At 37.2% G+C, this 25,018-nt stretch overlaps 4 protein-coding genes across 5 annotated transcripts in view; 1 reads left to right on the forward strand and 3 right to left on the reverse strand.

Annotated features, from left to right (window-relative positions):
• Nucleotides 1-1,527: 1,527 nt before the first annotated feature.
• Nucleotides 1,528-3,869, reverse strand: LOC110458211 (28S ribosomal protein S2, mitochondrial-like). The gene is made up of 3 exons (XM_021509818.1): nt 3,763-3,869; nt 3,324-3,479; nt 1,528-2,289 (listed from the first exon to the last, which is right to left on the reverse strand). Exons 1-3 carry the CDS (start codon nt 3,824-3,826, stop codon nt 1,655-1,657), a joined length of 855 nt encoding a protein of 284 aa, XP_021365493.1. The 5' UTR covers nt 3,827-3,869; the 3' UTR covers nt 1,528-1,654.
• A 3,709-nt stretch (nt 3,870-7,578) lies between these two features.
• Nucleotides 7,579-25,018, reverse strand: part of LOC110458208 (probable L-cysteine desulfhydrase, chloroplastic) — a 20,542-nt gene continuing 3,102 nt past the window's right edge. Inside the window, exons 2-9 of the mRNA XM_021509816.1 lie at nt 14,897-15,047; nt 14,553-14,695; nt 13,918-14,034; nt 13,564-13,677; nt 13,025-13,177; nt 11,890-12,098; nt 10,149-10,307; nt 7,579-8,167 (exon numbers count right to left, since the gene is read on the reverse strand). Of these exons, the coding sequence (XP_021365491.1) occupies nt 7,928-8,167; nt 10,149-10,307; nt 11,890-12,098; nt 13,025-13,177; nt 13,564-13,677; nt 13,918-14,034; nt 14,553-14,695; nt 14,897-15,036 (1,275 nt within the window). The 5' untranslated portion in view covers nt 15,037-15,047 and the 3' untranslated portion in view covers nt 7,579-7,927. The remainder of the gene's footprint in view (nt 8,168-10,148; nt 10,308-11,889; nt 12,099-13,024; nt 13,178-13,563; nt 13,678-13,917; nt 14,035-14,552; nt 14,696-14,896; nt 15,048-25,018) is intronic.
• LOC110458209 (LIM/homeobox protein Lhx3-like) lies at nt 17,035-20,830 on the reverse strand. Its single transcript, XM_021509817.1, has 5 exons — nt 20,336-20,830; nt 19,390-19,564; nt 18,729-18,925; nt 17,980-18,324; nt 17,035-17,531 (listed from the first exon to the last, which is right to left on the reverse strand). Exons 1-5 carry the CDS (start codon nt 20,505-20,507, stop codon nt 17,248-17,250), a joined length of 1,173 nt encoding a protein of 390 aa, XP_021365492.1. The 5' UTR covers nt 20,508-20,830; the 3' UTR covers nt 17,035-17,247.
• The window catches only part of LOC110458207 (monocarboxylate transporter 12-like), an 18,084-nt gene continuing 11,931 nt past the window's right edge, over nt 18,866-25,018 (forward strand). Inside the window, exon 1 of one of the 2 annotated variants that reach the window (XM_021509813.1) lies at nt 18,866-18,950. The gene's annotated coding sequence lies outside the window, so the exon portion shown is untranslated. Of the gene's footprint in view, nt 18,951-20,454; nt 20,480-25,018 lie in introns of those variants that run through there. The other variant, XM_021509814.1, reaches the window with a different exon arrangement.

Raw genomic sequence — 25,018 nt, forward strand, 5'->3', positions numbered from 1 at the left:
TTGGTCCAAAATGTGATTTCCCTATATAAACTATAGTAAAGTTTACCCCCTCCCCAGGGGGAAACGTGAGACCCCAGGGTCATGAAATTCACAATTTTGGTAAAGCACCTTAAGACCCTTCCATCTATGAAGAGTATTTGATTCTACCATATCTGGGTCTTGAGAAGAAGATTTTTGAAATTTCAGTCAATTCGACCCTTTTTGGCCCCACCCATCAGCCCCGGGGGGTCAGTCAGGGCTGATATGTGCATACTATCAAACTGCTACCCAATACTGATAATGCTAACCTTAATTGAATTACTTCCAATGGCAATTAAACAAATGTTGGTCCAAAATGTGATGAAGAGTATTTGATTCTACCATATCTGGATCTTGAGAAGATTTTTGAAATTTTAGTAAATTTTACCCTTTTTGGCCACGCCCCTCAGGCCCCTGGGGGCTGGGGACCATATAATTCACAATTTTAGTTGACCTTTGGCCATGGAAGGTTTCTGCAAAATTTCATTGAAATTGGTTTAGGGGTTTTGGAGAAGAAGTCGAAAATGTAAATTGTTTACGGACGCACGACGGACGACGACGGACAAAAGGCGATCGCAATAGGTCACTTGAGACTTTGTCTCAGGTGACCTAAAAATTGGAGAACAATTGTTTGAGTTATAGTGTAAACAAGCAAAAGTTAACGGCAAAAATGAAGTGCAGTGTTGCTATGTCAAGAAGTGTGATACGCCAAAACGCGGAAAGTTGAAACTTGACTGAAAAATCTGTAATATACATGTATGTTGAACATTATTGCTTCTAGCATTACCATACCAAATGGGAAAGGAATCGATGTGCCTTTATCTATGTGTAATTTTCGCTTTCTTATTGAAAATAAAGTCATTTCTTTCTCATTGATAAAAAATTAAACAGTAGATTTTGAATGAACAGATGACGCACCTTGGCTTACATGCTCACTTGCCTTTCGTTATCACTATTACCACGGAATTATCTAAGTCCGTGCTATTACTCAAGAACTACATATACTTGACAAGATCTTCATTTGAAAGGACAATGTTGAAGCCAGTTAATTTGAAGTATTAATCCAAAGTTACCACTATATGCATTTACTGTGGACAAGCTTATAAGACTTTCAATGCAATAGATAACAGATCAAACTTACACAAAACTGATTAAGAAATAGGCAAAATGAATCAACAAAAAGCTTCTTTTACATAGTAAATATTAATATGAAATTTGAGAACGATCTGTCAGATATACTAATTGAGAAATAGCAATAACAAACTTTTAACAGTCAAAATCCCAGATGGCTGCCTGGCAGTCATCTTGTGTGTCCAGATAGTCAAAACCTGTTCAGCAATCCTTGACAAGAAGTCTATTGAATTCAAATTTATGAGGGATACCATACATTATGCCATGCCATAAGCTCAGCAGGGCCTTCAGGCCAGGTAAGGTATTATATAATACCAGATAAGCTTTCCAAGTACAAAGGAGCTGTTCCCATATACAAACGACAAGTAAAAAAACAAAGACACCTGGATGAATTTATTAAAATATTGATAGTTGTTGTTAATGAATATACATCAAGCACTTCATTGAATATACAATGATTTCTTGGACGTCCAAACCATATGAAAACATTAACGTGTACTTTGAATTACTCTAATCCATCTTTCTTACGCATTTCTTTGCCATTTAATATAGCCTGTTTGAAAAGCCTGCAATAGAGTGCAATGGCTTGTAATGAGTCATCGTTTCCTGGAACAGGGTAACAGATAAGCCTAGGATCAGTGTTGGTGTCCACTATTCCTACGGTAGGAATCAGCATCTTTGCGGTCTCGACAACGGCAGTATGTTGCTCAAACACGCTGTTTAAAGTACTGAGAAAAATGCAGGTGTCCGGGAGCCGTGTGACGGAGCCAAACTGCTGTGTAGCATTGGTGAAGATTCCTCCCCGCCAGTACCTACAGTGACTGTACTCTCCGGCTTCCTCTGCTGTTTTCTCAACAAGGGGTATACTTTGCACATTTCTGCTGATAAACAAAATAACACCTCCCCTGTAGGCTATATGTGCTAGAAAATTTAATGCCAATTGCATGTGTTCGACTGTCTGTCCAAGATCCAGAATATCCACTCCTATCCTATTACCGTAAATATATGGCGACATGTACTCATTACGAACTCCAGTTTTGTGGCCTAAATGAGCACAAGTTTCGAAGAGGTCCTCAACTTTGACCAAGTCTTTCACTTGAAAATAATCATCGTGCGTTAATGCATTTTGCAGTTTTCTTTCTGAAAAAAGCAAGAAGTATATACATATACATACCTTTAATTTAAACTTTTAAAAGTAAAACTTCAGCAAAAATTAGAAGTGTTCATGAACTTATAATTATCATCTGGGAGGCACTTTTTCAGAGGCTCCATCACTAATCTACATGTACATGTATTAAAACAGATTGAAAACAAGGAAGGGTAGGTCTTCTCCACTATCAGTTTTGACGAAATTGATGGCAGTATGCGAAGTTGGCGGTACAACGGGTGGCGATGCATCAAGATTATACTGTATATAAATATACATGCAGGTTACATTGGCATTCAAACATAAGTGATACAAACATTCAGATTTGAAGATTTCTCATTTACCAGCACTTACAAATCCACATGTGTAAGAGGTGAATTGGTTTATACATTTATAAATGTATAAGTGGTTGGGCAATTGGTTTAAACTCATATATCCATTTATTCTACAAAAATTGATAGTTAGCACACATTACAAGGTGATAGTATTAAATAACATTTGGAAAGTTATGATTGTTTTATGTTGCCCACGGCTTTAGAATTAATACAATCTAACCATCAAATAGCATGTTCACATCCTTTCAGGAAAGCTGAATTGATGGGACCCCCAACATAGAGAATAGATTTTTTTATTTCATTGTTATTAATGACATGAAAAATAAACAATTTGACCATAAAAGGCCCCTGAATCTATTACTAAAGAGCTAGCTAGGGGTAATTGAATATGAATATGAACCGGAAATCTATGAACATTTTTGTGGATGTTTTTCCTTTCAATATATAAGATTCATCAGTTTTGAAATATGTTAATATGAAAGTTTTACTTTATAAACAAACAATGTACAGCAACATATTAAACTTGCGGCAACGTTTCAAGACTGACTAACCCCTTTGTCAAGCTATGGCGTGCAACAGGTTTAATATGTACATTGTCTATAAATTAAAACTTTAATATATTTATTCTTTTCTTTGTTTTCCATTCCAATCATTCACTCTCGGTCCTTGTGTTATTTGTGTATTAAACTTACCGTGGTTATCTAGATATAGTGTTTCATTCTGCCGGTTTTCCTCGACAGTTTTGTACTGTATGCTCCTGGTCTGGCAAGTGATTGGAGAGTTACTTGAAAATTCAATCACCCTCCTTCTGACAAGTGTGTGCACTGGACAGCTAGCAGCATGGATGCCTAGTATTGAAAGAAAATGTTGAAAGTTGCGACAGTACAATGTAGGATACATATAGCAAATCTGGCTATATAACGATACCTGAACAAGGCTGACAACAGCACCAGCAAATCTGGCTATATAGCTAGATTTGCCGGTGCTCCAGTACCTAAACAAGTTTAATTAGAGTATTATTGTCATCTTATGATCTAAGCTATAGCGGTGTTTGTTCACACTTCAAACTGAATATATTTGACATTATCAGTCTATTGGTCTTCTGTCCGAAAGAAAAACTTAAAAACGTACTTGATAATTTGCGGAAAAGTCCATTTTTAGCAAAAGTCACGACTTTGCCTCTGACCGCAGCCATGTTGTTTGCACACCGGATGTACAATTTTCAAGGGGCGCATTCGTTTCGCTCCAACAACTGAAGTTGGGCGGCGAAATATTAAAGAATATTGTTTCGTACTTAGACTTTGACGTTTCGGTATTTTTTGTGAAGCTTGAGAATCTTGAAATACAAAATCAGCAATACACAGAACAGAGAAAGCAAACAAAGAGTACCGAAACGTCTATATCCCTTGTTAGCTATATTGTACCTCAGACACTGACGGATCAAAAGATTTTTGAATGATCACTTAATTCAAATTTACAGCAGATCCAGGTCAAGTGAATCTCCCGTTTGAGAGTAGAACGAAAAAAAATATTTTGGAGATATCCAACAAATTGCATGGTTTCCTCAATAGGGATAATGTTAGGCTAATCAGAGACCACAGAACACGGAATGTAATATACGTCTCCGTGCTCAGACGTACGCAAAATATTGGTGTGTTTTACCCTAATATCATGCATTTTGTCATTTCACATTGAGTTTTTACGAAGCCAATTGAAACATTATTGAAATTTGTTGAATATGGTTCTCGTATTATTTTCAAACACTTCTGTCGGCGAGTCGTTTTAAGTTATATAAATTCAGATGAAATGATGTTTTGGGTGCCATATAACGTTACTGTTTAACTGACTTACCAAATTTTAATTCCGAGAATACTTGTTATGTACCTTGCAAATCATCCCATAGAGTAATAAAATAAAATTGAAAAATGGATCGGAAGAGCGTCGGTTTGGATTTCGGAAGGTCCCGGGTTCAGTACATGTGTATTTTGATAGAAAGAAAATAGTGTTAACAACTCTTCATAGCCTCCTCGTCAACATGTCCAAGAGAGTCGGTCTGGAGTTCGGAAGGTCCCGGGTTCGAACCCCGGTCTGACCGTGCATTTTACCGCTCCAATAACAGTATATTCGAACGCTTGATACGCCTTAAGCACCCAGCGCATGTGTATTTTGATAGAAAGAAAATAGTGTAAACAACTCTTCATAGCCTCCTCGTCAACATGTCCAATGGTGACATTTTAAACCTGAAGTTTGACCGGAACTCTATCTCATTGACCTTTTTAAAAAGAGGCCTATTTCACAACGTCGAGATACGCAATTTGTGAATCTTTGCAAATACGTACACGCCAATCTATGATGATATTTGTTTGATGTTGAGACATGGAGCTCTTATCCTGGAGTCAGAGGGCATGCCGTGATGACTGAAATATAATTTCTTTGAATGATTTGGGGTTCGAATATGAACAGTCTGGGTTTAACATTTGTCTGCTCCAACATTTTCCAGCATAGTTACTGTAGGGTTTGCTGCCACGATTTGGCCCGTATTCATGAAACCGTTATCATGTCCACACTCAGAATCTGCGCTCAAGCACGATTTCTTGTTCTGGTGATTATCTGTTGGTTAATATCGTTTTTAATGTTTACAATTGAAGTTTTGACCGTATAACATGAATTAAACGAGTTACAAGAAAGTTAGTTTGCACACAAAATCTATATTTGAACACGAAAACGGTTTTTGCACAGATTGATTCTCGTCCTAGAATCTCATCTCTAAATTCTAACAGAGGCTGACGACGAGATCTGGAATAAAATTACATGCCGAGAGTGGCGCTCAGACGTGTCTTTAGACATTGGCGATGTCTTCGTTGTGGGAATATCGATGCATTGCCTTCACAATTGCTTACGTATTCGGCTCCAGGAAAGATAACTGTGACCGCCACTATGCACTTGTCTGTAACTCTCTCAAATGGTGTCCATAGAGACTAAGAGGTTTCTCCGATTTCCCAGGTTGATTGTGATATGCTATACACCCTTTCACAGCTTCAACCGCCTCATATCTCCTGGATATGTAGATCGTTCTGTGTTTCTTTTGTGTCGGATTGTAGCTCGCGGAGATGGACTTGTCATCTTTTTTTCTAGATGACAGACATTCGGAGCGGTTCGAAATGTCCCTAGAAGGCTGGAGCGAACTGTTGCCAATTCCTTCCAAAGTCTCGTCAGGATGTAATCGGGGCCAGCGGCTATGTTATGTGACTAGGCAGGATCTAATTCCTGGGGTGGTGACTTGTATATCTCGCGCAGTATTTCTGGTGTTCCTTGTTTTTATACATACTACACAATTCGTCGGCGTATTAATTATACAGGACGAGAACGAATGATATAGAAGACACTTAAGAATTCAGTTTATATAAAAAGCGAGAAAGACCTTGACTGATAATGCAGAAACTAAGCGGTGCTGATGTACGGTCGTTTGTAAATAAAATCAAAACCTGACAGCAGTCGAAAAGTGACGATCATCTTTTTCCTTTTCTAATCAAATTTATCCAAATGTGCGTACAATGAAGGACTTTGTAGTAAGGAGACATTCCTTTATACTTGAATGATATTTTGAGATAATCCGTTTTGTGTTTTATTTGTGCAAGGCTAACTATGCATACGATATGTAAATCTTCTTTAACAAGTATCTATATTTCGTAATTTAATATATATATATATACAGGCATTCCGTTTAACGCAAGGAAAGACAGTTTCAATGACATTGCAAACATTTTGAATTGGATATCACAGATTGATATTTATATATTACTAAATTCCAAAATCCAATGAGCTTGTTGGAAACCTCCTGTTTTCTCATAGCAGTTCTTCAGTTTTAATATTAGCCTTCACGTTCTTTGTTCCATTTTTTCCAAAATTCATTGACATTGCTTCTCCTTGTATTTACCTTAATTGGTTTTGTTTGGTATTCATATTGTTTAACGTCCTATCAATAGCAAAGGTCATTTAAGGACGTGCCTCCATGTGTGTTGTTAAGCGTGCATGTGTGTATACATAAAGTCGGTATATCCTGTCTTCGGCGCACAAATATGTGTGCCGAAGACAGTGTATGTTGGGGTACTTGTCTCGTTGCGATAGCCCGGGTCTGATGCCGACTTTATAGTGCTATCTTACTGAAGTATCATGCCGAAGACACCCACATGCCGAAGGCACCCAGCAAAGCATTCCGCCCGGTCGCATGTTGCCATAACCCAAATGCAGAACGTTAAGCAGGGAATAATAACAACCATTCTAAGGACTTTGGTATGTCAAGGCCTGGGGGACAGAATCCTATGCCTTCCTCACCTGGACGAACGTTTAACATTAAAGCCAAAAGTGAGGTGTTGCCAAGAAAGGCGCTAGGAAATAAAATATAGTTAGAAGTAGAAAGAATTAGAAAGATACCAAACATTGCAATGGGCGCAACAGATTTATTTTGGTCGCTTTTGTGTCCCATAATAGGGGATACAAAGCAAATCACCTGCAGGGGGTTCCCACACTAGCCGCCTCTTACGATACATGCAGTGGGTAAGGTCACGATAAACTTACCTATTTAAGTCAAGTAAAGCAGCGGTGCGCCTTATGTTGTATCAAAGGACGAACCTGAGCAACAGCAATGTATCAGGATGCAAAAAAAAAAAAAAAATAAAAAAAACACCCACTAGTCTGCTATACACCAATAACGCAAAAGGAACATAGTATACGCCATACGACGCAACGTGATATGACATACATAAATGTACATCGATTGACGCAGAAGTAATGCGTCTAAAATGTATATGTTTCGGATATACTTTAGATATCCTGTTCTGCAGGAGTTTTGTTTTTAATCGATCTGTATGGTTAACCCTGATGTTCAAAATATGCAATTAAGAACCATAATTTATATAGGTATATATATATATATATATATATATATATATATTTATTGTCGACGCATAAAATAACATATGTATAAAGTTTGGTGACGGTAAATGTGACGTCATAGAGTTCCGTACTTGTACATTAAACGTCGAAGGAGGTTAAGTTATGTGTCTTCGATAAAATTACATCATGTTATGGCGTCCGACCTCAAATGGTAATGTGAATGATGTCGAAACGCACAACAAAGATGTGTCTTCGGAAAAAAATGACATAATGCTTAGGCCTATGTCTAATGCCAGAACATGTCTGACGCCACCTACACTGTTATACATATTGTTTAAAAAATATAGTTTGTATGGTATGATCCTTTTTTATGACAGATTTGATATATCAGTATAGCTGTTTACTTTGCCGAGAATGGCATGTCAGAATTCTCCGAACTCTTGGCCGAAATCCTTTCCAGACACATCGGTCGTTTGTTTTGTGACACGTCCCGTATCAGATTGATGAAAACGCTATATTCATCCGCGTAGTTGTACACGTTAGCGGACAGTCGGACAAACAGACTGTCAAGGACACAGAACAGCTGTACTTGAATATCGTGTTCATAGAAAAGGTCGTCCATCAATCGGTACGCCTCGGCCTGTAACAGAAAAAAACATAATCGCAATTAGTTGTCCATCAGGTTAGCAACCCAACATCATTACGGCAGAGACGTATAATATGGTATACGTCTCTGACTACGGTAAGTCGTCCACAACACAACACTACTGATATAAAACAGATCGTCCCACCTACAACACATTATCACTGATACAAAACAGATCGTCTCACCTACAACACATTATCACTGACACAAAACAGATCGTCCCACCTACAACACATTATCACTGATACAAAACAGATCGTCCCTCCTACAACACATTATCACCGATACAAAACAGGTCGCCTCGCCTACAACACATTATTACTGATACAAAACAGATCGTCTTGCCTACATCATTTTATTACTGATAAAAAGTCAAAACAGATCGTCCAACCTACAACACATTATCACCGATACAAAACAGGTCGCCTCGCCTACAACACATTATCACTGATACAAAACAGATCGTCCCCCCTACAACACATTATCACCGATACAAAACAGGTCGCCTCGCCTACAACACATTATCACTGACACAAAACAGATCGTCCCACCTACAACACATTATCACTGACACAAAACAGATCGTGCCACCTACAACACATTATCACTGACACAAAACAGATCGTCTTGCCTACATCATTTTATTACTGATAAAAAGTCAAAACAGATCGTCCAACCTACAACACATTATCACCGATACAAAACAGGTCGCCTCGCCTACAACACATTATTACTGATACAAAACAGATCGTCTTGCCTACATCATTTTATTACTGATAGAAAGTCAAAACAGATCGTCCAACCTACAACACATTATCACTAATACAGAACAAATCGTCACACCTACAACACATTATCACTGATACAGAACAAATCGTCACACCTACAACACATTATCACCGATAAAAACGGGTCGTCTTGCCTACAACACATTATCACTGATACAAAACAGATCGCCTCGCCTACAATACATTATCACTAATACAAAACAGATCGCCTCGCCTACAACACATTATCACCGATACAAAGCAGGTCGCCTCGCCTACAACACATTATTACTGATACAAAACAGATCATCTTGCCTACATCATTTTATTACTGATAAAAAGTCAAAACAGATCGTCCCACCTACAACACATTATCACCGATACAAAACGGGTCATCTTGCCTACAACACATTATCACCGATACAAAACGGGTCGTCTTGCCTACAACACATTACCACTAATACAAAACAGGACGCCTCGCCTACAACACATTATCACTAATACAAACAGATCGCCCCGCCTACAACACATTATTACTGATACAAAACAGGTCGTCTTGCCAACAACACATTATCACTAATACAAACCAGATCGCCTCGCCTACAACACATTACCACTAATACAAAACAGAGCGCCTCGCCTACAACACATTATCACTAATACAAAACAGTGCGCCTCGCCTACAACACATTACCACTAATACAAAACAGAGCGCCTCGCCTACAGCACATTACCACTAATACAAACCAGATCGCCCCACCTACAACACATTATCACTAATACAAAACAGGTCGCTCCGCCTACAACACATTATCACTGATACAAAACAGATCGCCTCGCCTACAACACATTATCACTGATACAAAACAGATCACCCCACCAACAACACAGTATCACTAATACAAAACAGGTCGCCTTGCTTACAACACATTATCACTGATACAAAACAGGTTGCACTGCCTACAACACAAAATTACAAATGAGGTCGTCTGACCAAAATGCTTTACTGGGGTACTTTTCAAATAACACAGGTTTTTGAAGTTCCTACAGTAAATTGAATTACATGTGTATGCAACAAATTAAAGTGAGTTTTTTTTTGCGGTGGACGTGTACACGCTTTATCCTGATGCAGGCGCTATGATCCGATGATATTGCATTAAGCTTTATTCACCTGTGCATACAACTACAGTTCCCAAACATGTACGTACTGTCGTGATGTCATAGCCGTCCATTTTCGGCAGCCTGACCATTCTCAAACATGGGGCTTCCATGTCCCGGGGGATGGGAAGTTTATCCGTACCCCATTCCGTCACCATCCGCTCAGTCAGGATGTCCAGGAGAGAGGAATTGTGCCCAGTTATTGCAGTCTGGGGAAATATATAACAGAATCATGATATATATGGTCAAACACATATAGAATGTAGGCGAGACTGTAATATATACATATTTCCAAACACATACGAAACTTGTACATACAAGTACATTGTGTGTATGAAACATTGGGAAAGGACTAGGGGCGTTAAAGGTCATTTCGGCTTCACCGGGGATTATGAATTAAATGTTACATTCGTAATCTGGAATAATTGAAGTATGCAAAATGAAATTAATTCGACAACTGGTCTAGGAGATATAGCATCACAAAGAGAGAATTAAACCTGCATTTGTGTGAATATCGTCTGTTATGCGCTATTTGGTTGGAAAATATGCCATTTTGAAGGAAATTAACTGATCACTCTTCAATATTTGAAAGCCTCCGCATACAACAAAAAAACATAACGTTTGACATGCTTAAACATTTTTATACCAGTGTTCATTCGCTGAAAGAAATTTTTATTTGTCACATGCGGAGGCTTTCATTTCTGCATACTCACTGTCCGAAAACATCATATATTGGCTATTTCTGCATAGCAACGCAACTTCGTTGCTATTGTAGAGCATCAACAGAGTGTACGCATGTGCATTGGAAAACAATCTGCACCAAGAAAGATAGCCCCAATTAACCAAAATGATGTTTCTAACAGAAAATGGTAAATTAATTCAAGTTAAATTTTTTACTTTTTATGAGGCCAAAAATAACCCATAATGCCTTATGATGCATAGATTTATTTTCAAATATTTCTAAACACATACGAAAATATATCATTTACATGATACATACATGTACGTACGAAAATTATGACAGTAAATTTGGATATAAACGGAACATATGATATATACAAGAATAGGACGCCATTTTTTCAATTTCACGCTGGTATAAACGCAAATCGGTTACATACATATTCCGACATAGATACCGGTAGCGGGCTTTATGGTAAATATGAATGTAATCGAATTACGTTCATACCAGCATAAACATTGAAAAAATGCCGTCCAATCATTATTCCCTTGTCTCTTCGATATTGAAGTGTTATGTCGTCATTGCAAATGAGATTCCTGTAACAGCCTAGCGTCATCAAAATGTTTGCCTCTGACGGTTGTCTCATATTATTCAAGGCGGCTGATCAAATTGCGTGCATAGGCCTATGAACCCATTGTCCTATATAGTAATGATTATTCCGTCTTTGCATGTTGCAGAGTTATCTTCTCTTGAGAGCAGGTATTGATTGTTACGTTATTTGTTTTTGAGAGTAACGTCATCAATTTTTGGGAAAACGACGGAATTTTCTCACACAAACCAATGACGTAACAATCAATACCTGCTCTCAAGAGAAGATAACTGTGCAATACGCAAAGACGGAATAGAGGAACTTGCAGTGGAAGTGTAAATATATACATGTAAATTGTAGGTCAAATGACGTTACATTTTATGTTCAACAAATACACAGCAAAATGATATTATAAAGAATAGCTGTTCTCTATCTCATTCAAATTTGACCAATCTTGAAATTCCAAAGAAAACGTCTGTCCATAAACAAGAATTAATAAGTTGATTTTTTATATTAAACATACCATTCCTCCAAGGTCATCGTAAAATTGAAGAGCGTCGGGTACAGTTACGTAAGCACAATCGTCACGTGTTCCCTGCATGAAGAATTCCATCGTGAACTCTTTCAAGTAATACCATGAGGTGACTAGGGGGCGGACCCAGGCGTGATGTTCCTTCCTCACGTAGAGGAGAGCACATCCTCTCGGTGTATACGCCCACTTGTGTAGATTACCTGTATATTTACAATATCAACATTTAAACGATATCCAGGTACCACACTAACAATACCAATTGCAGGTGATTTTGAAGTTTATTGTTTGAGCAGTATTTTTTTTTTTACAGAATATGTCGTGTACACTACTTCTCATTCTACCACGTCGGCTATGTACCGCCACTTCATTTCATTTCATTTTGTTAATGAATCATGTATGATTAAAAAATAGACGCGCGCGAGCATGTTCTATTGTTTAAAGGTTCCCTCGTATTGTAAACTGGCCTTGAACGTGTTTGCTTTGTCGTGTGAGGGTACACGTGTGCATGTACTAATCGTTTCCACAAATATCTCTAAAATGACACAAATGAACCACTGGCTACAATGGTCAATCAATATAATGTCAGCTGCGTGCGGCATGTTGTTGAATTGGAAACGAGTCATTACGTGACAAATACTAGAACAGCATTTTTTAAATCATTTAACATCTAGATAACAATACCTTGGTAGACATAAACACACATCACATCATGACGTGGTGGAATCTACAATCGACATATGTTTGTTCGTTACGTTGGAAATGCTCTCTTTGTATTATTTGTCCTAACATTTTCTCAAACTCGAAATATATTATTTAGAAAATAAAAATTAATATATAAAATATTATTAATGCTGATTATTTCTTTAAAATAGCCCGTTATCAGAAATGCCGTAACCGCTCATGCTTTCACATGAAAAAAGACCAATAGTGAAATATGGTTATATGGACCTAAAACGAGCAGACATATATACAGAATAGAAAGAAAAGTATAATTTTAAACTATTAAACATTTGACGTTATTCTACAACGTCATGCACTTTATCTGTAGCTCTCGGAGCACTGTGAGCAAGAACTAAGCTACTAACCGTTCCTACACACTGAATAACACACTCTTTTCCAAACCAACCTGTATAAAAGTCTGGATCCAGGTCCTTCATATCAATGGGCACCTGTCCTGGCGCATGCGCACCGTCTATCATAGACATGACATTATGCTCTCGACACACCTGAATGATTTTCTTGATGGGCATGACCACGGCAGTGGAACTTGTGATGTGATCTGTGACGGAAATGACATATACGACTTATTCTATATATAGCAACAGTGACCTTGAATTTTGAATATTTAACCTGAAATAAGCCAAAAGCACAACACTTTTGACAAGAAAGCCTTGTAGTAAGTTTGCATTTGATTAAGTCAATACAACTCAAGTAAAAGTGTTGACATTTAGTTTTTCTATTTATAGTAACAACGACTTTGACCTTGGAACTTTTGATCTGAAAAGCAACATCCAGCATGCATCTTCGGCGAAAATGTAATGCACTATTTTCACTTCATTAACACAAGGGAACTTGAGCTATTTGGTGAAAACGAATTCAGACATACAAGCTCGTTATATTATCACATCCACTATTTTGCGCGGGAGTTAAGGAACTTGACCTTGCCTATGACCGCCAGGCGCACGTTAGGGTTAGAGGAGAGGAACTGTCGATACTGGTCCACTACGTCATCTTCGTTCTCTATTGGGTATTTAACGCCCATCATGTGGTACTTCGCTCCTGAAAATAATGTCATATTCTTCCTTGTAATGTTATGTCAGATCAAAGGCAAAAATGCATTCTTGTGTTTACATTCAAATAGGTAAAATTTCACAACAATTAAAATATATTAAGATAAATCATAAAATTTGGGAATGGTAAAGTATCGAGACATTTATTGATAATTCTATCTCTTCAAAACGATTACTTTTAAAAGATAAAAATTGATTTCGTTCAAAAAAAACCACAAAGATAAAATACCGTTAATTGATGTTTTCACGTGTTCGCACGTGAACTGAATCGCTGGATACGTGTTGTCTGTTGCTAGGATACCGTCACCCTCTTTAAGGTTCAGAGACTTCAAAATTGTATTTATCCCTTGGAACAGAAATACGTGAACAATTTTAAAGAATGGTCGCTGATGACTTTTACAGTAATAGTCTAATGAAATAGCCTATCCCACACACATTCCCTCATTACTATATATATAAGACTTTCCTACATCCTAATACATGTACATATTGTACACACACTATATATATAAGACTTTCCTACATCCTAATACATGTACATAATGTACACACACTATATGGGTGACACTTTTCACTATTACATTGCTTTAAATGAAGTCATAAATTGAAATAAATATCATACCCAACAACGAAATACACAATGTCAAAGGCAAATACATGTGTCTGGTTGTGTCCACAGTCACATTGACGTCTGACCTGTAGTAAACGATAGCCACACATATTTTCAGTGACCTCTGACCTGAGGTAAATTAGTAGCTGGTATCAGTGACCTCTGACATGTAGTATATTAGAAGTAACATATTTCAGTGACCTCTGACCTTTAGTAACTAAGTATCCCACACAGATTTCACAGTGATTTCTCACCTGTCGTTGCGTTCTGTACGAGTACAACATCCTCGGGGTTAGCATTGACAAACATGGCGATAGCGTCCCTTCCGGCCTTCCATTTGCCGAGGTTGTTCCGGCGGAACCAGTCATCTGGATGATCGTCCATCTTATCGATGTAGCTAGGAACATGAATGTATAACAATAGCAGATTACAACATGCACTTAATTGATGGTGCAGAGGCTATTATTGAAATCACGGAGTTAGAAGTCCGTGGTTAAAAACTTGAAACTATTACGTGTAACGTTCAAAACATCGGTATTTGTATATCTGATGAACACTGATATTATTATGACGATGAAAATTTAAATATGAGATTTACCTTTTCTGGACGTCTTTTATTCGCCTCGGTACCATTCCGAACGAACCATGATTAAGAAACATGGACCCTTTCCTCATGCAGAATTCCTTTTCTCTCAACTCTAGTCCGAATGGAGGCATTGTCATCTCTTCGGAACCCATTGTGGGCTAACCTTTAACACAAAACAGTACGGCTACGTTTACTATATTGTAGTATATAACTAATCCTTCCTGTCCTCGGATCTGTCCTTTCCCAGTAACCGACAGAGCCGTACGTAATCTGGGCTGCGGGGATAACAGGGAGTGATAGTTTACTGTCTCCGATAGCTGGTGGTGGTACATAGTACTCTGATCTTAAGTCACGACATCCCTGTAACACTAGGCAAGCCAACCAGTGTTAGGTAATTAACGTCGTACGTTATGGGTCAAGGGTTTGTCGCCTGGTGCCAACATTATATATATTGTTATTACGTAAACCATTAGATGGCATCGCTTTTGGACTAAGTGTGCAGGGTTGAGAACGGATCCCTTACATTTCGATTGGCTTAACAGTTGATTTGTCAGAAAAAGGACCTAGCCTGAACTACACCTATTGCTAGAATGACAGCCTAATGCACTTCCAAGTCTTCTTTGAGAACTGTACGAATAGTTCTTTCAATTACTCAATATATAGGTAAGATAACTCGATTTTATGTCCTTTATTCTCATTCTTTTGATGCAATGGTTCTGTACACCCAATATCAATTTAATCGATGATGTACTGTGGGGAGAGAAATGCGAACATTTTTAAAACAAAGGGGCGTAATTACATGATAATGGGAGGTAACACCAATTTATAAATTTTACCGACACATTTTCAATGCATGTACCAAATAAAGTATGATTCAAATCGGTGGAGTGCTTTGGTAGGAGTAGTCAAACAATGTTTTTAACTAAGGAACATAACTTCCTTAAATACGGATATAACTTAAACTTTTATGTTTAATCACATCCTCTCAATGTAAGTGTTATGTGTACCGAGTATCAAGCACAATGGGAAAGATGTGTGTCACATCCTAAAAGTAGGTCACTGTGACCTCTATTTGAACTCTGACCTTGGCCTCAAGTACTAGAATAATGGTTTCCGCAGCATATCTCAGTCACTCTTCACGGGAAGGCAGTGTATCGCACCCTTTAAATGGGTCATTATATCCCCTATATCACCTTTGATATTTCTGAGTCTGAAGCATATATCGGCTTTTGTGATAAGGAATTACATCATGGTCAGGCGGTGTATTTTGTGATGAAATGAGGTTAATGAAGTCAACGCGAAACCGTTACACCAAACATTGTTTATCGAGGAACAGATATGAGGGGTGTAGGGGTATCCGTATAAAGTCAACGCTTCGAGATAAATCAACGGTTTAACTGCAGTTGATCTTTCAGATAAGTCAAATTAACGTGTTGTTTACTTGTTAATTTAATTTGAGATAATTTGTGTTTTCGCAAACCCAGGCTTATTTTCGTATTTCGATAGCTTTGCTAATATTGCTTGTAACGCGGCCTCGTTTTGAATATCAGTTCCATGTGCTTGCTGGTGGTGCCCAGGGGATGGTTGGCATCATTTACTACAAAATGTATACAACATAACCTTTTTTTCACAACATAATCTTAGTTAATTATGATAGTTTATTAATAAGATTGGTAATTTACGTTCGTTGATCAGGGACGTTTGTCCATAAATCTTTGTACTCGCAAAGATTGATTAGATATGTCGGAAAATTTCGAAATACGGAAGATGCTATATAATTATCATTGAGCATCAAACCAGACCGGCCATAAATTAAAAGGTCATACGATGAATCAAACCTCCACTGGGTTTTTATCGTATTTAACCTTAAATTTCAAACAGTTTAAATTGGATTTAATAGTTTACGTTCTTGAGTAAAATCACCTACTGTAGCAAAGGATCGGGTCCCTGTGTTCCAGAGAACCTGGTTTAAGCCTCAGCTGTTTGATGCGGGTTTATGATGTAATTTCTTTTGTTTTATTTATCCTTATGTTTAGAGGCTATTTTATACTCTATTTCATTTTACAGGACATAATCTTGGTACCCCACTCTGTTGTAGTTGATAATGCAATGTGCTGTGCTTTAAAAATCATATAAAAAAATGTTTTCCATAAATATTTTAATTTCAACAATCTAACTTAAATTTAAACAAATTTTGTGACAAAAATGTGGAACAAATGATGCATCATCACACAATATGCAGGCTGTCTGTATCACTCGAACATCTTCATCATTATTAAATAGAGACAATGCTGATAAACGTTTGTATAAACAACTTAACACTTTTTAAGTATTTTATCGACAGTAGTTTAAGTAGCCACAGTTTATATTGTGGGAATCCAGGTGTCGCTCTCGTGGTGTTCGACCTGTCGCTGGTACCATTGTAAGCCGCCATATTGGTTCTGGGCATCACTGGTTGGTGTGAGCCGTATTTCTCCGCCGGCTGTGAAGTCGGACGCCTTAAGCTCTATGTTTGGCGGGACGGCGTCAACTGCCAAAGAATCAACGTGTTTCAGCCAAGTGTTGAGTCTACTGTATGGCGATCTGGCCATGGCGCTGGTCTGTAGGGTGGACAGGTCGCTTGTGTAATTCATCGGGTACTGCTCTTCTGAAAATAAAAATAATTACATTCAATCGTTTTATATTGTTTTGAAAAGAAATTTAACAATCACACCTAAATTAACCTTTGAATCGTATAATGATTTTATAAGGACGAACGAAGAAACTCATAAACACATTCAATTAACTTTGCGTTTAAAGTTTAAGTTTAAACATATTTATTGCCAAAATTAGACAAGGGATTAGGCACAAGTTATAACAATTTATCAACACCTTCTCCCAATATACATTTTAAATGACATTACAATAATGACAATAAATATATACAATTGTTGTTACAATTTGAACTCAAAATCTCTTGCTGGATTTAATAAAGTCTTGCACAGATCTAAAGAAAAATTGAGTTAAGGTCCACGGAAAATTGTGAATTTGCGTTTGTAATTTGTATTTGACATTTAGTTTAAAGAACCTGATGTTCTGTTTCGACTGTTGCCTACCATTTATTGTGTTCCGTGCATCATCTCCGGAACCAGAGAGAGAACCGGAATTTGCTGTGTCGTTGTCGCTTAGTCCAGAATCCTGATTTCCGCCTCCGCTCCCCCTCCTTATATTTCTGATTCGTCTGCTCCTGTTTTTGTTTCGTTTGTTACGGAACCATGAATGTATCAACCTGGTGTCAATGCCTGTGAGCATGCTCAGTTTCTGCCGGATATGACGTGACGGTCGTTGGTTGGTCTGATATGCCTGCTCCAATACCTTCCGTTGATGAGGATCTAGGTTTAAAGAGAGCCGTTTACCCGTATTGCTGTCATAGCTTGATGTAACGTTTCCTTCATCAGAAGCTGTCAAAAATAATAGAGAAGACTCATAATGAATACTTTTGTAACAGGAGATGGAAAAATGCACGCCCAGACCGAGGTTCGAACCCGGGACCTTCCGAACTCTATTAAACAAAATATGTTAGATAATGATGTTAAACGAATATCGATAGACAGAGAAATTAAAATATCTTAGGATAAAATATGTCATCGTGACTTACTGTAATGAAAGTTTTAATTTTTAGTTCAACTGGTTGAAACATACAATGCACGCCCAAGTTGTCCTATCTCACTAATTGACCTCCTTCTGACACACACACAACAATACCTAGAGGTGCATTCCTCGTTTTTCGTGTTTTATTTCGCGGTGTCATTTCATATGAGGGAAACATAATACTATATCAAAGCACATAGTTTTTCCCATTTACCTTGCAGTTTTTGGAGATCTCGTTCACATAGAAGCTTGTCATCTTCCCGGATGTAAAATTTATCGCCAGTTTGCAATGCAACGTGGCACAGTGCGCATGCAAAACATCTTTCGTGGTAAATATTGTTGCCTGCTATTCGGACGGACTCCTCGGGAGCTATTACGCCTGAACATCCGGAACACGTCCCGCCAAACCGCCTGGTGATGAGGAAGTAAGACATTGGTAAGATACAATACTAACACATGGTAAAAGGTAAATAAATACACAAACTAAATACAACCTTTTACATAAAAGAGTTATACATGTGATACACAATTTCGTGTGGCTTTCTCAAAAAATAACCGTACATTTGTTTTTTTCTATAACGTCCTCGCAACAGCCAGGGTCATATGAGGACGGGTGTCTATAGGGAGACACCAACGAAAAACCAAAGTAGGGAAGCGGAAAAATAAAAGATAAACCGTTCATTTTACAGTCAACTATATTATCTAAATTTATGAAGCTAATTCACAAACCGGTTAAGTGATCCAAACTTATTCATAAAAACAACGTAGCGCGCTGTGACACTAATCCATCGGAGCTACTGAAAAACGACACGCCACTGAAGGTATTGTGCTGTTGTTGATTTTTACACCTGTGAAATGTGATCATGAAAGCTCACCTGTAGAAGTCAGTTTGACAGTATATGTCAGTTCCGTCGGAAAAACAAACTTCTGACACTTCCACGCCACATGACGTACACCGAACGCATGCGCTGTGCATTAGTTTGTCCTGCACGCGCACCACGAGTCTGTCGTATATTCCACTTCCGCATCTACAACAGTTTGGGGGACTGGCTGGTGGAGAAATAGAAACAGGTTCATTACTCAATTACTGCTATAGAAAGTGTTGTGTTTTGAGTGAAACGTCTGTGAGTTTTTTACGATTGAGCAACAAGACCTGTCATATACTAGACCAAACGAAATGTCATACAGAAAGACAATACAGAATTTGCACATTAAAATTAAAAAGGTCATACAAAAATCATACAAGTCATACAGAAAGTTCATACATAAGTCATTATTTTTTGTATTTGATCATATAAAGGTCGACTAAGTTGATGCCACCGAAAAGAAAAAAAGAGTACATGAACGTAGGAGAGAAACGGAAATATCCCAAGTATTGTACATCAACAGAAGACAGTCCTGATTCAGTAAGGGGGGCACCACATTAGTCGCCTCTTATGACGTGCGATAAAATACAGCAAAAAAATCATACAAAGGTCCTACATGATTTCATGTAGAAATGTCATACATACATCAACCTTAAGCATATTTAAAACCTTACACATTTTAAAACTGATTTATAGTATATGTAATAAAAGAAACTATCAATTCTTTATGCATTTATTCAAATATTTAAAGTATAATGTATAAGTGAACATCTGTTGAAACTAAAATCCAAACATATATGGTAACAGAGACGTATATACTACTACGGCTTTATATGTCTGATGGTAATGGGCGATACATATAAATTTAATATGAAATTCTTGCAGAATTCATAGGATAGAAAGGAATAATAGCTATAACAATACATAACAAGAAGGGTTGGCTTTCATCACTCACCTCCATTCCAGCTGCTGCCCAACGTGGAAAATTGTTCCACGGATTGGGGGACGGACATATGCTCGTTGGACACGGGGACAGGTGTCAGCTGATGCTCCCCGGGGGTGGGGACCGATGTGGACGACAGGCGTTCCAATATAACAGGTGAGGTAACGCTACCCATCGCGTTCATATGTTACGTGTCCAACAAAATATATCTCACTAATGAAAGTGAAACTGTGTAACGCGTCCCTGACACAGGAATGAACTCGACATAAACTTCCGTGTAGAATATGTTACTACGGGTTTAGTACGTAAACAATCCTGCAAGTTCAGGAGTAAAACTTGTCATCCGCTGTTTACAAGTTCCGAGTGAGTTGTGAAGATCCCCCCGTGTGACCTGGCTATTTATCGTGACCTTACAAGTCAAACATTCCAGGTACAGTCGTATAAATTAGATATATACGGGTATGCATAGTTAATCAACGCCTATTATATTATGATCCCGACAGTGATAGGGTAGATTAGCGAGGTCATTGTTCGGGTGAACGGGTGAATTTACCCACGGGTAGATCCGCGACGCCCAGATTGCAGGTAGCATGTCTGGGACAGGGGTCGGGATTCACCTGCAGACAGGTAAATAGGAACATACGACGAACGTCTGGAGTCGGCTTAAACAGGTGATCACCCCCCTCAAGTCTCGAGGCGATGTCTGGGGTCAATATTATAGAACGTACAGGTAATCCGACTGACCAGACGGATAAATATCGTCCAGGATAACGGTAGTTTTCAAAGAATCTCGCCTTTGTTTACTTATATTGTTGACAAACTTTCTTAGGATATTGATAATGGCATTACCTTTTATACCTGTTTACCACAGGTATAACAGAAATTCGGTCAGATGGCCAGACGGTTCAATACGAGAGATAAGGCCCAGACAGTGAGAGAGGATGGGAGTATAACACGCCAGTACACGTGCCCCGAAATGTGTACAGCACAATTCCGTGGTGTTTTATTATCTATATGTAACGTCACACTACAACAATTGATACAATTCTGACGGTTTTCAGTGATAATTAAAAATCCAGATCTTGTATCTGGAATAGGTCTTGATTCTTGACTAAGACTATCCCCTGTAGTACCTTCTCAGGAAAAGTTTCGATTCTAAGGAACTTGTTTTTAAAAAACATAACGCTAAACGCGCAGTGAGATTTCGTCCGTTTTTCAGCCATGATTAGTACACAAATTGGTACACCATAGTACAGGCCACGAAACTTGTTTTTATTTCTGCTAGTTGATGTGTCGATTGCAACAAAATATGTTGTTGTAATATATAATTCACTGAACTAAAATTGTATATATTTATATATTTATTTTATCCGTTGCAAGGACCAGAAATCAACACTTAAATATGCTTATAATTAACCCTTTCAAAATCCTCAAAAAACTCGTCGTGTTTTTTATTTTGTTTTCTGACATGTTTACTTTGAAGTCATTGCATACTCTTAAAATGTTGCTGTAAACAAAACTATTTGGTGGAATAGCTGATTAATATCTCTATTATTGTTAGACCATCAGAGGAACTTTCGAACCATTTTCTGACCGTGTACCAATTGGAGCGTATACAAATTGTGGTAGTGTGACGTTACCTATATTGAATCTCCACGCAGAGTTACGGTCCTTGCTCTCCCTGGGTAGAGATTGATATTTATGAGCAACATCTCAAATTACAATCTGAGATAAAGCCGAACATATGTTTCAGATGAATTAAAACTCACATATCAAACTACGGACTTGTATAATCTAATGCTATGATCAAACTATATTGAAGACAATAGGATATTGAATAGTTCCATCACTTTATGTATCAAATGCACGAAACGCTTGTATTTCACTCAAAATGGCTTAATCGTGTAAAACAACGGTAAATGACACGGTGTCGACATACACCTGAGCATGACTATATATGGTCATTCTTAAATTAAAATTCAGGTAAGACAAAAATGTGTCTTAAAATTTTGAAATGTAATGTTTCATTTAAAACATACAGACATACAAATATTAAAACATACACTGAAAGTCTTTGCCAATACAAACCAGAATGGAACATCCAATCACTAGGTTAAGTTTAAACATATTTATTGCCAAAATTAGACAAGGGATTAGGCACAAGTTATAACTACTTATCAACGCCTTCTCCCAATATACATTTGAAATGACATTTCAATAATGACAATAAATATATACAATTGTTATGACAATTTGAACTCAAAATCTCTTGCTGGATTTAATAAAGTTTTGCACAGATCTAAAAATGTTTGAGTTACTAGGTTCGTCCTTCGGTTTCATAAACGAACAACTCTTGTCTGACTGTGTAGAACACGATAAACGAATAAATCCATGCATTTAAACATGTGTTATACAAAAAGACCAGTTCATTACAAAATCACTTTGCTGATATTGGAAAAGTAGAATGAGATAAATATATGTGTCGTTTAAAACTAGCTTAGGTTTCGAAACATACACATGTATTTAATTAAACAAAAAAGATCGCATAGCTGCGTAAATTTCGATCCGCTTACTTCCCATTGCCGTTGATGCAGGCGAAACTGAGGATTAATTTCATTTAAAAAAAAAAATCATATATCAAGGGGAAATTGTTCTAGAACATCATTACATGAATCGAAAATGTATATAGCCAACTCGTACATATTTTACACCTTTGTCTATATACGTTTATAGCGTAGCCGAATCGACGGCGATTTTATATTCACCTTCCTGTTCGCGCCACTGGTAAATTTTCTGATAAAGGTGACATATACATACCGTACTGGTCATCAAAACGTCACACATTTATTTGTCGTACTATATGACCCATTTTACAATTCATGCATACCAACAGGAAGATAATGGTTAGAATTTAAAAGTAAAGGTTGTTCAGTGGGTTTGAATATGAGTTTTATTATTCAATGTATTAAAAAAATATACTGTGATATTTTTTCATGTCTTGGTCAATAATTGTACAAATTGTATTTTTTTTTTTTAATTTTTGACATTTATCATCGAATTCTAAATATACATCCTTCTATTCACAGTGTGTTGCAATTCAAGATATTTTTGGACGTAATTTGTTTTTAATATTTTATGTTTTTAACATTATTTACGTTTCTAAACCATACGGTGTAATTACAAACTTAAGTTGAATCCAACTGACAGTTCAATTTAAAGGTAAGATAACTATGAAGATAAAAACATGGCTAATAGGATACTTTATACAGTAAAATGGAGATTTCAACGAAATATGAGCTAGTACAAAAGTACTCGGCGGTATTTGCCGCTTTCCTAATCTTCAAAAAATATTTAAATAGATACAGCCTTTTATCATATTTTTGGTAATTATTAATAAACAGTGTCACCAATGAATACTCCAGATTGTTTTCAATTTACGATTATTCAACTTCCTCCATATCCTCCAATGGAGGTACACCCTCATCACGTGACATGCATATCTAAAACGCGGTCGCATCCAGAGAAGAAACTATTTCGGAAACGAAGAATTTTCTTCATGACATCAAAACTACGAAAACAAGGCAAAGTTTGGGGCCACTTTCCCATAACCAGAACTAAACGGATCAACCGCTTCAACAAGTTCACATGAAAGAAAACGACTGGAAAATATCTGGACCGAGGCTAAATTCGACACGTGCATATCGAGGGTCCAGTTGTGCCTGGCGAAGATTTACTTCGGTTACATGAAACGAACAAAACTAGTTTCCAGAGCTATTGTCCGATAAAACATAAAAAAAATCTTAAAGGATGATTATCGCTAGTTTTCGGTTTTTTATCAGGTTCAGTACGCTTTGCCGATTGCGCTATATACACCTATAAATTATAGCTGTATTGAGCTATATTTTCTCAGATTTCAAATTTCATTAAATTAAGGTAGCTCCACACTTTCGCAATTAACCAGCAAAATTCGTTGAAACTTTCATTTAATGGTTATGCAACTATGTAGAGTTAATTTTATGAAAATCTAAACATTCCGATAGTTTGGGGACTTTTTTGGAAAAAATACCAAAATGTTCGGAACAATAACAACAATAAAAAAAATGAAAAGAAGCATTTCTAATTAACCCTGCAAATATTTTATTTATCGCAAAATATGTAACACATGTTACACAAAGTGTATTTTTATTGAATTTGTACGGATAAAAGTGATTATCTACAGGCTAAAAGCAAACAGGACACAAAGATCTATACATATAGAGTGGGAAATTGAACAATACATACACAATGGCTTTATAATCAATTTATTTTACATTTTACAATCACTTTGATCCGGGTAAGAGTTATCGTCCTTGAAAAAAAAAACTTTTTGCAGAGGGATGACATTTACACAATGACAGTTGTCTCTGTTAACATATAACAAAAATGATGGAAATAAATCAACAATATGATATCAAAATTATCAATTTATTGTTTACCAAATTACCCTCAGTCATGTACACTTTGGACATCATTCCACAGTCCGCTAACTCACGGTATATGTGACATGGTATGCCGTTCTCATGTGCACTCACACATGCATTTCATAGGTATCTTGATATTTTACAAAACATTATTTTCACAGAGTAAGTAGACTACATTTGTAAACACGATTTAATCGACAGAGCGAAACTCCCTCCAGGGGAGGATCCAGGATTT

The sequence above is a fragment of the Mizuhopecten yessoensis genome, unplaced genomic scaffold (assembly GCF_002113885.1).
Source record: "Mizuhopecten yessoensis strain PY_sf001 unplaced genomic scaffold, ASM211388v2 scaffold9501, whole genome shotgun sequence".
Classification (NCBI taxonomy): Eukaryota; Metazoa; Mollusca; class Bivalvia; order Pectinida; family Pectinidae; genus Mizuhopecten; species Mizuhopecten yessoensis.

Coding starts and splice junctions, on each gene's coding strand:
- LOC110458209 (XM_021509817.1), bottom strand. CDS start 20,507: ATGAACGCGATGGGTAGCGTTACCTCACCTGTTATATTGGAACGCCTG. Junction 19,565..20,335: donor GGGCAGCAGCTGGAATGGAG/GTGAGTGATGAA, acceptor TTTCTCCACCAG/CCAGTCCCCCAAACTGTTGT. Junction 18,325..18,728: donor AGATCTCCAAAAACTGCAAG/GTAAATGGGAAA, acceptor TATTTTTGACAG/CTTCTGATGAAGGAAACGTT.
- LOC110458211 (XM_021509818.1), bottom strand. CDS start 3,826: ATGGCTGCGGTCAGAGGCAAAGTCGTGACTTTTGCTAAAAATGGACTT. Junction 3,480..3,762: donor ACTTTTCCGCAAATTATCAA/GTACGTTTTTAA, acceptor TTTCAATACTAG/GCATCCATGCTGCTAGCTGT. Junction 2,290..3,323: donor ACTATATCTAGATAACCACG/GTAAGTTTAATA, acceptor TGCTTTTTTCAG/AAAGAAAACTGCAAAATGCA.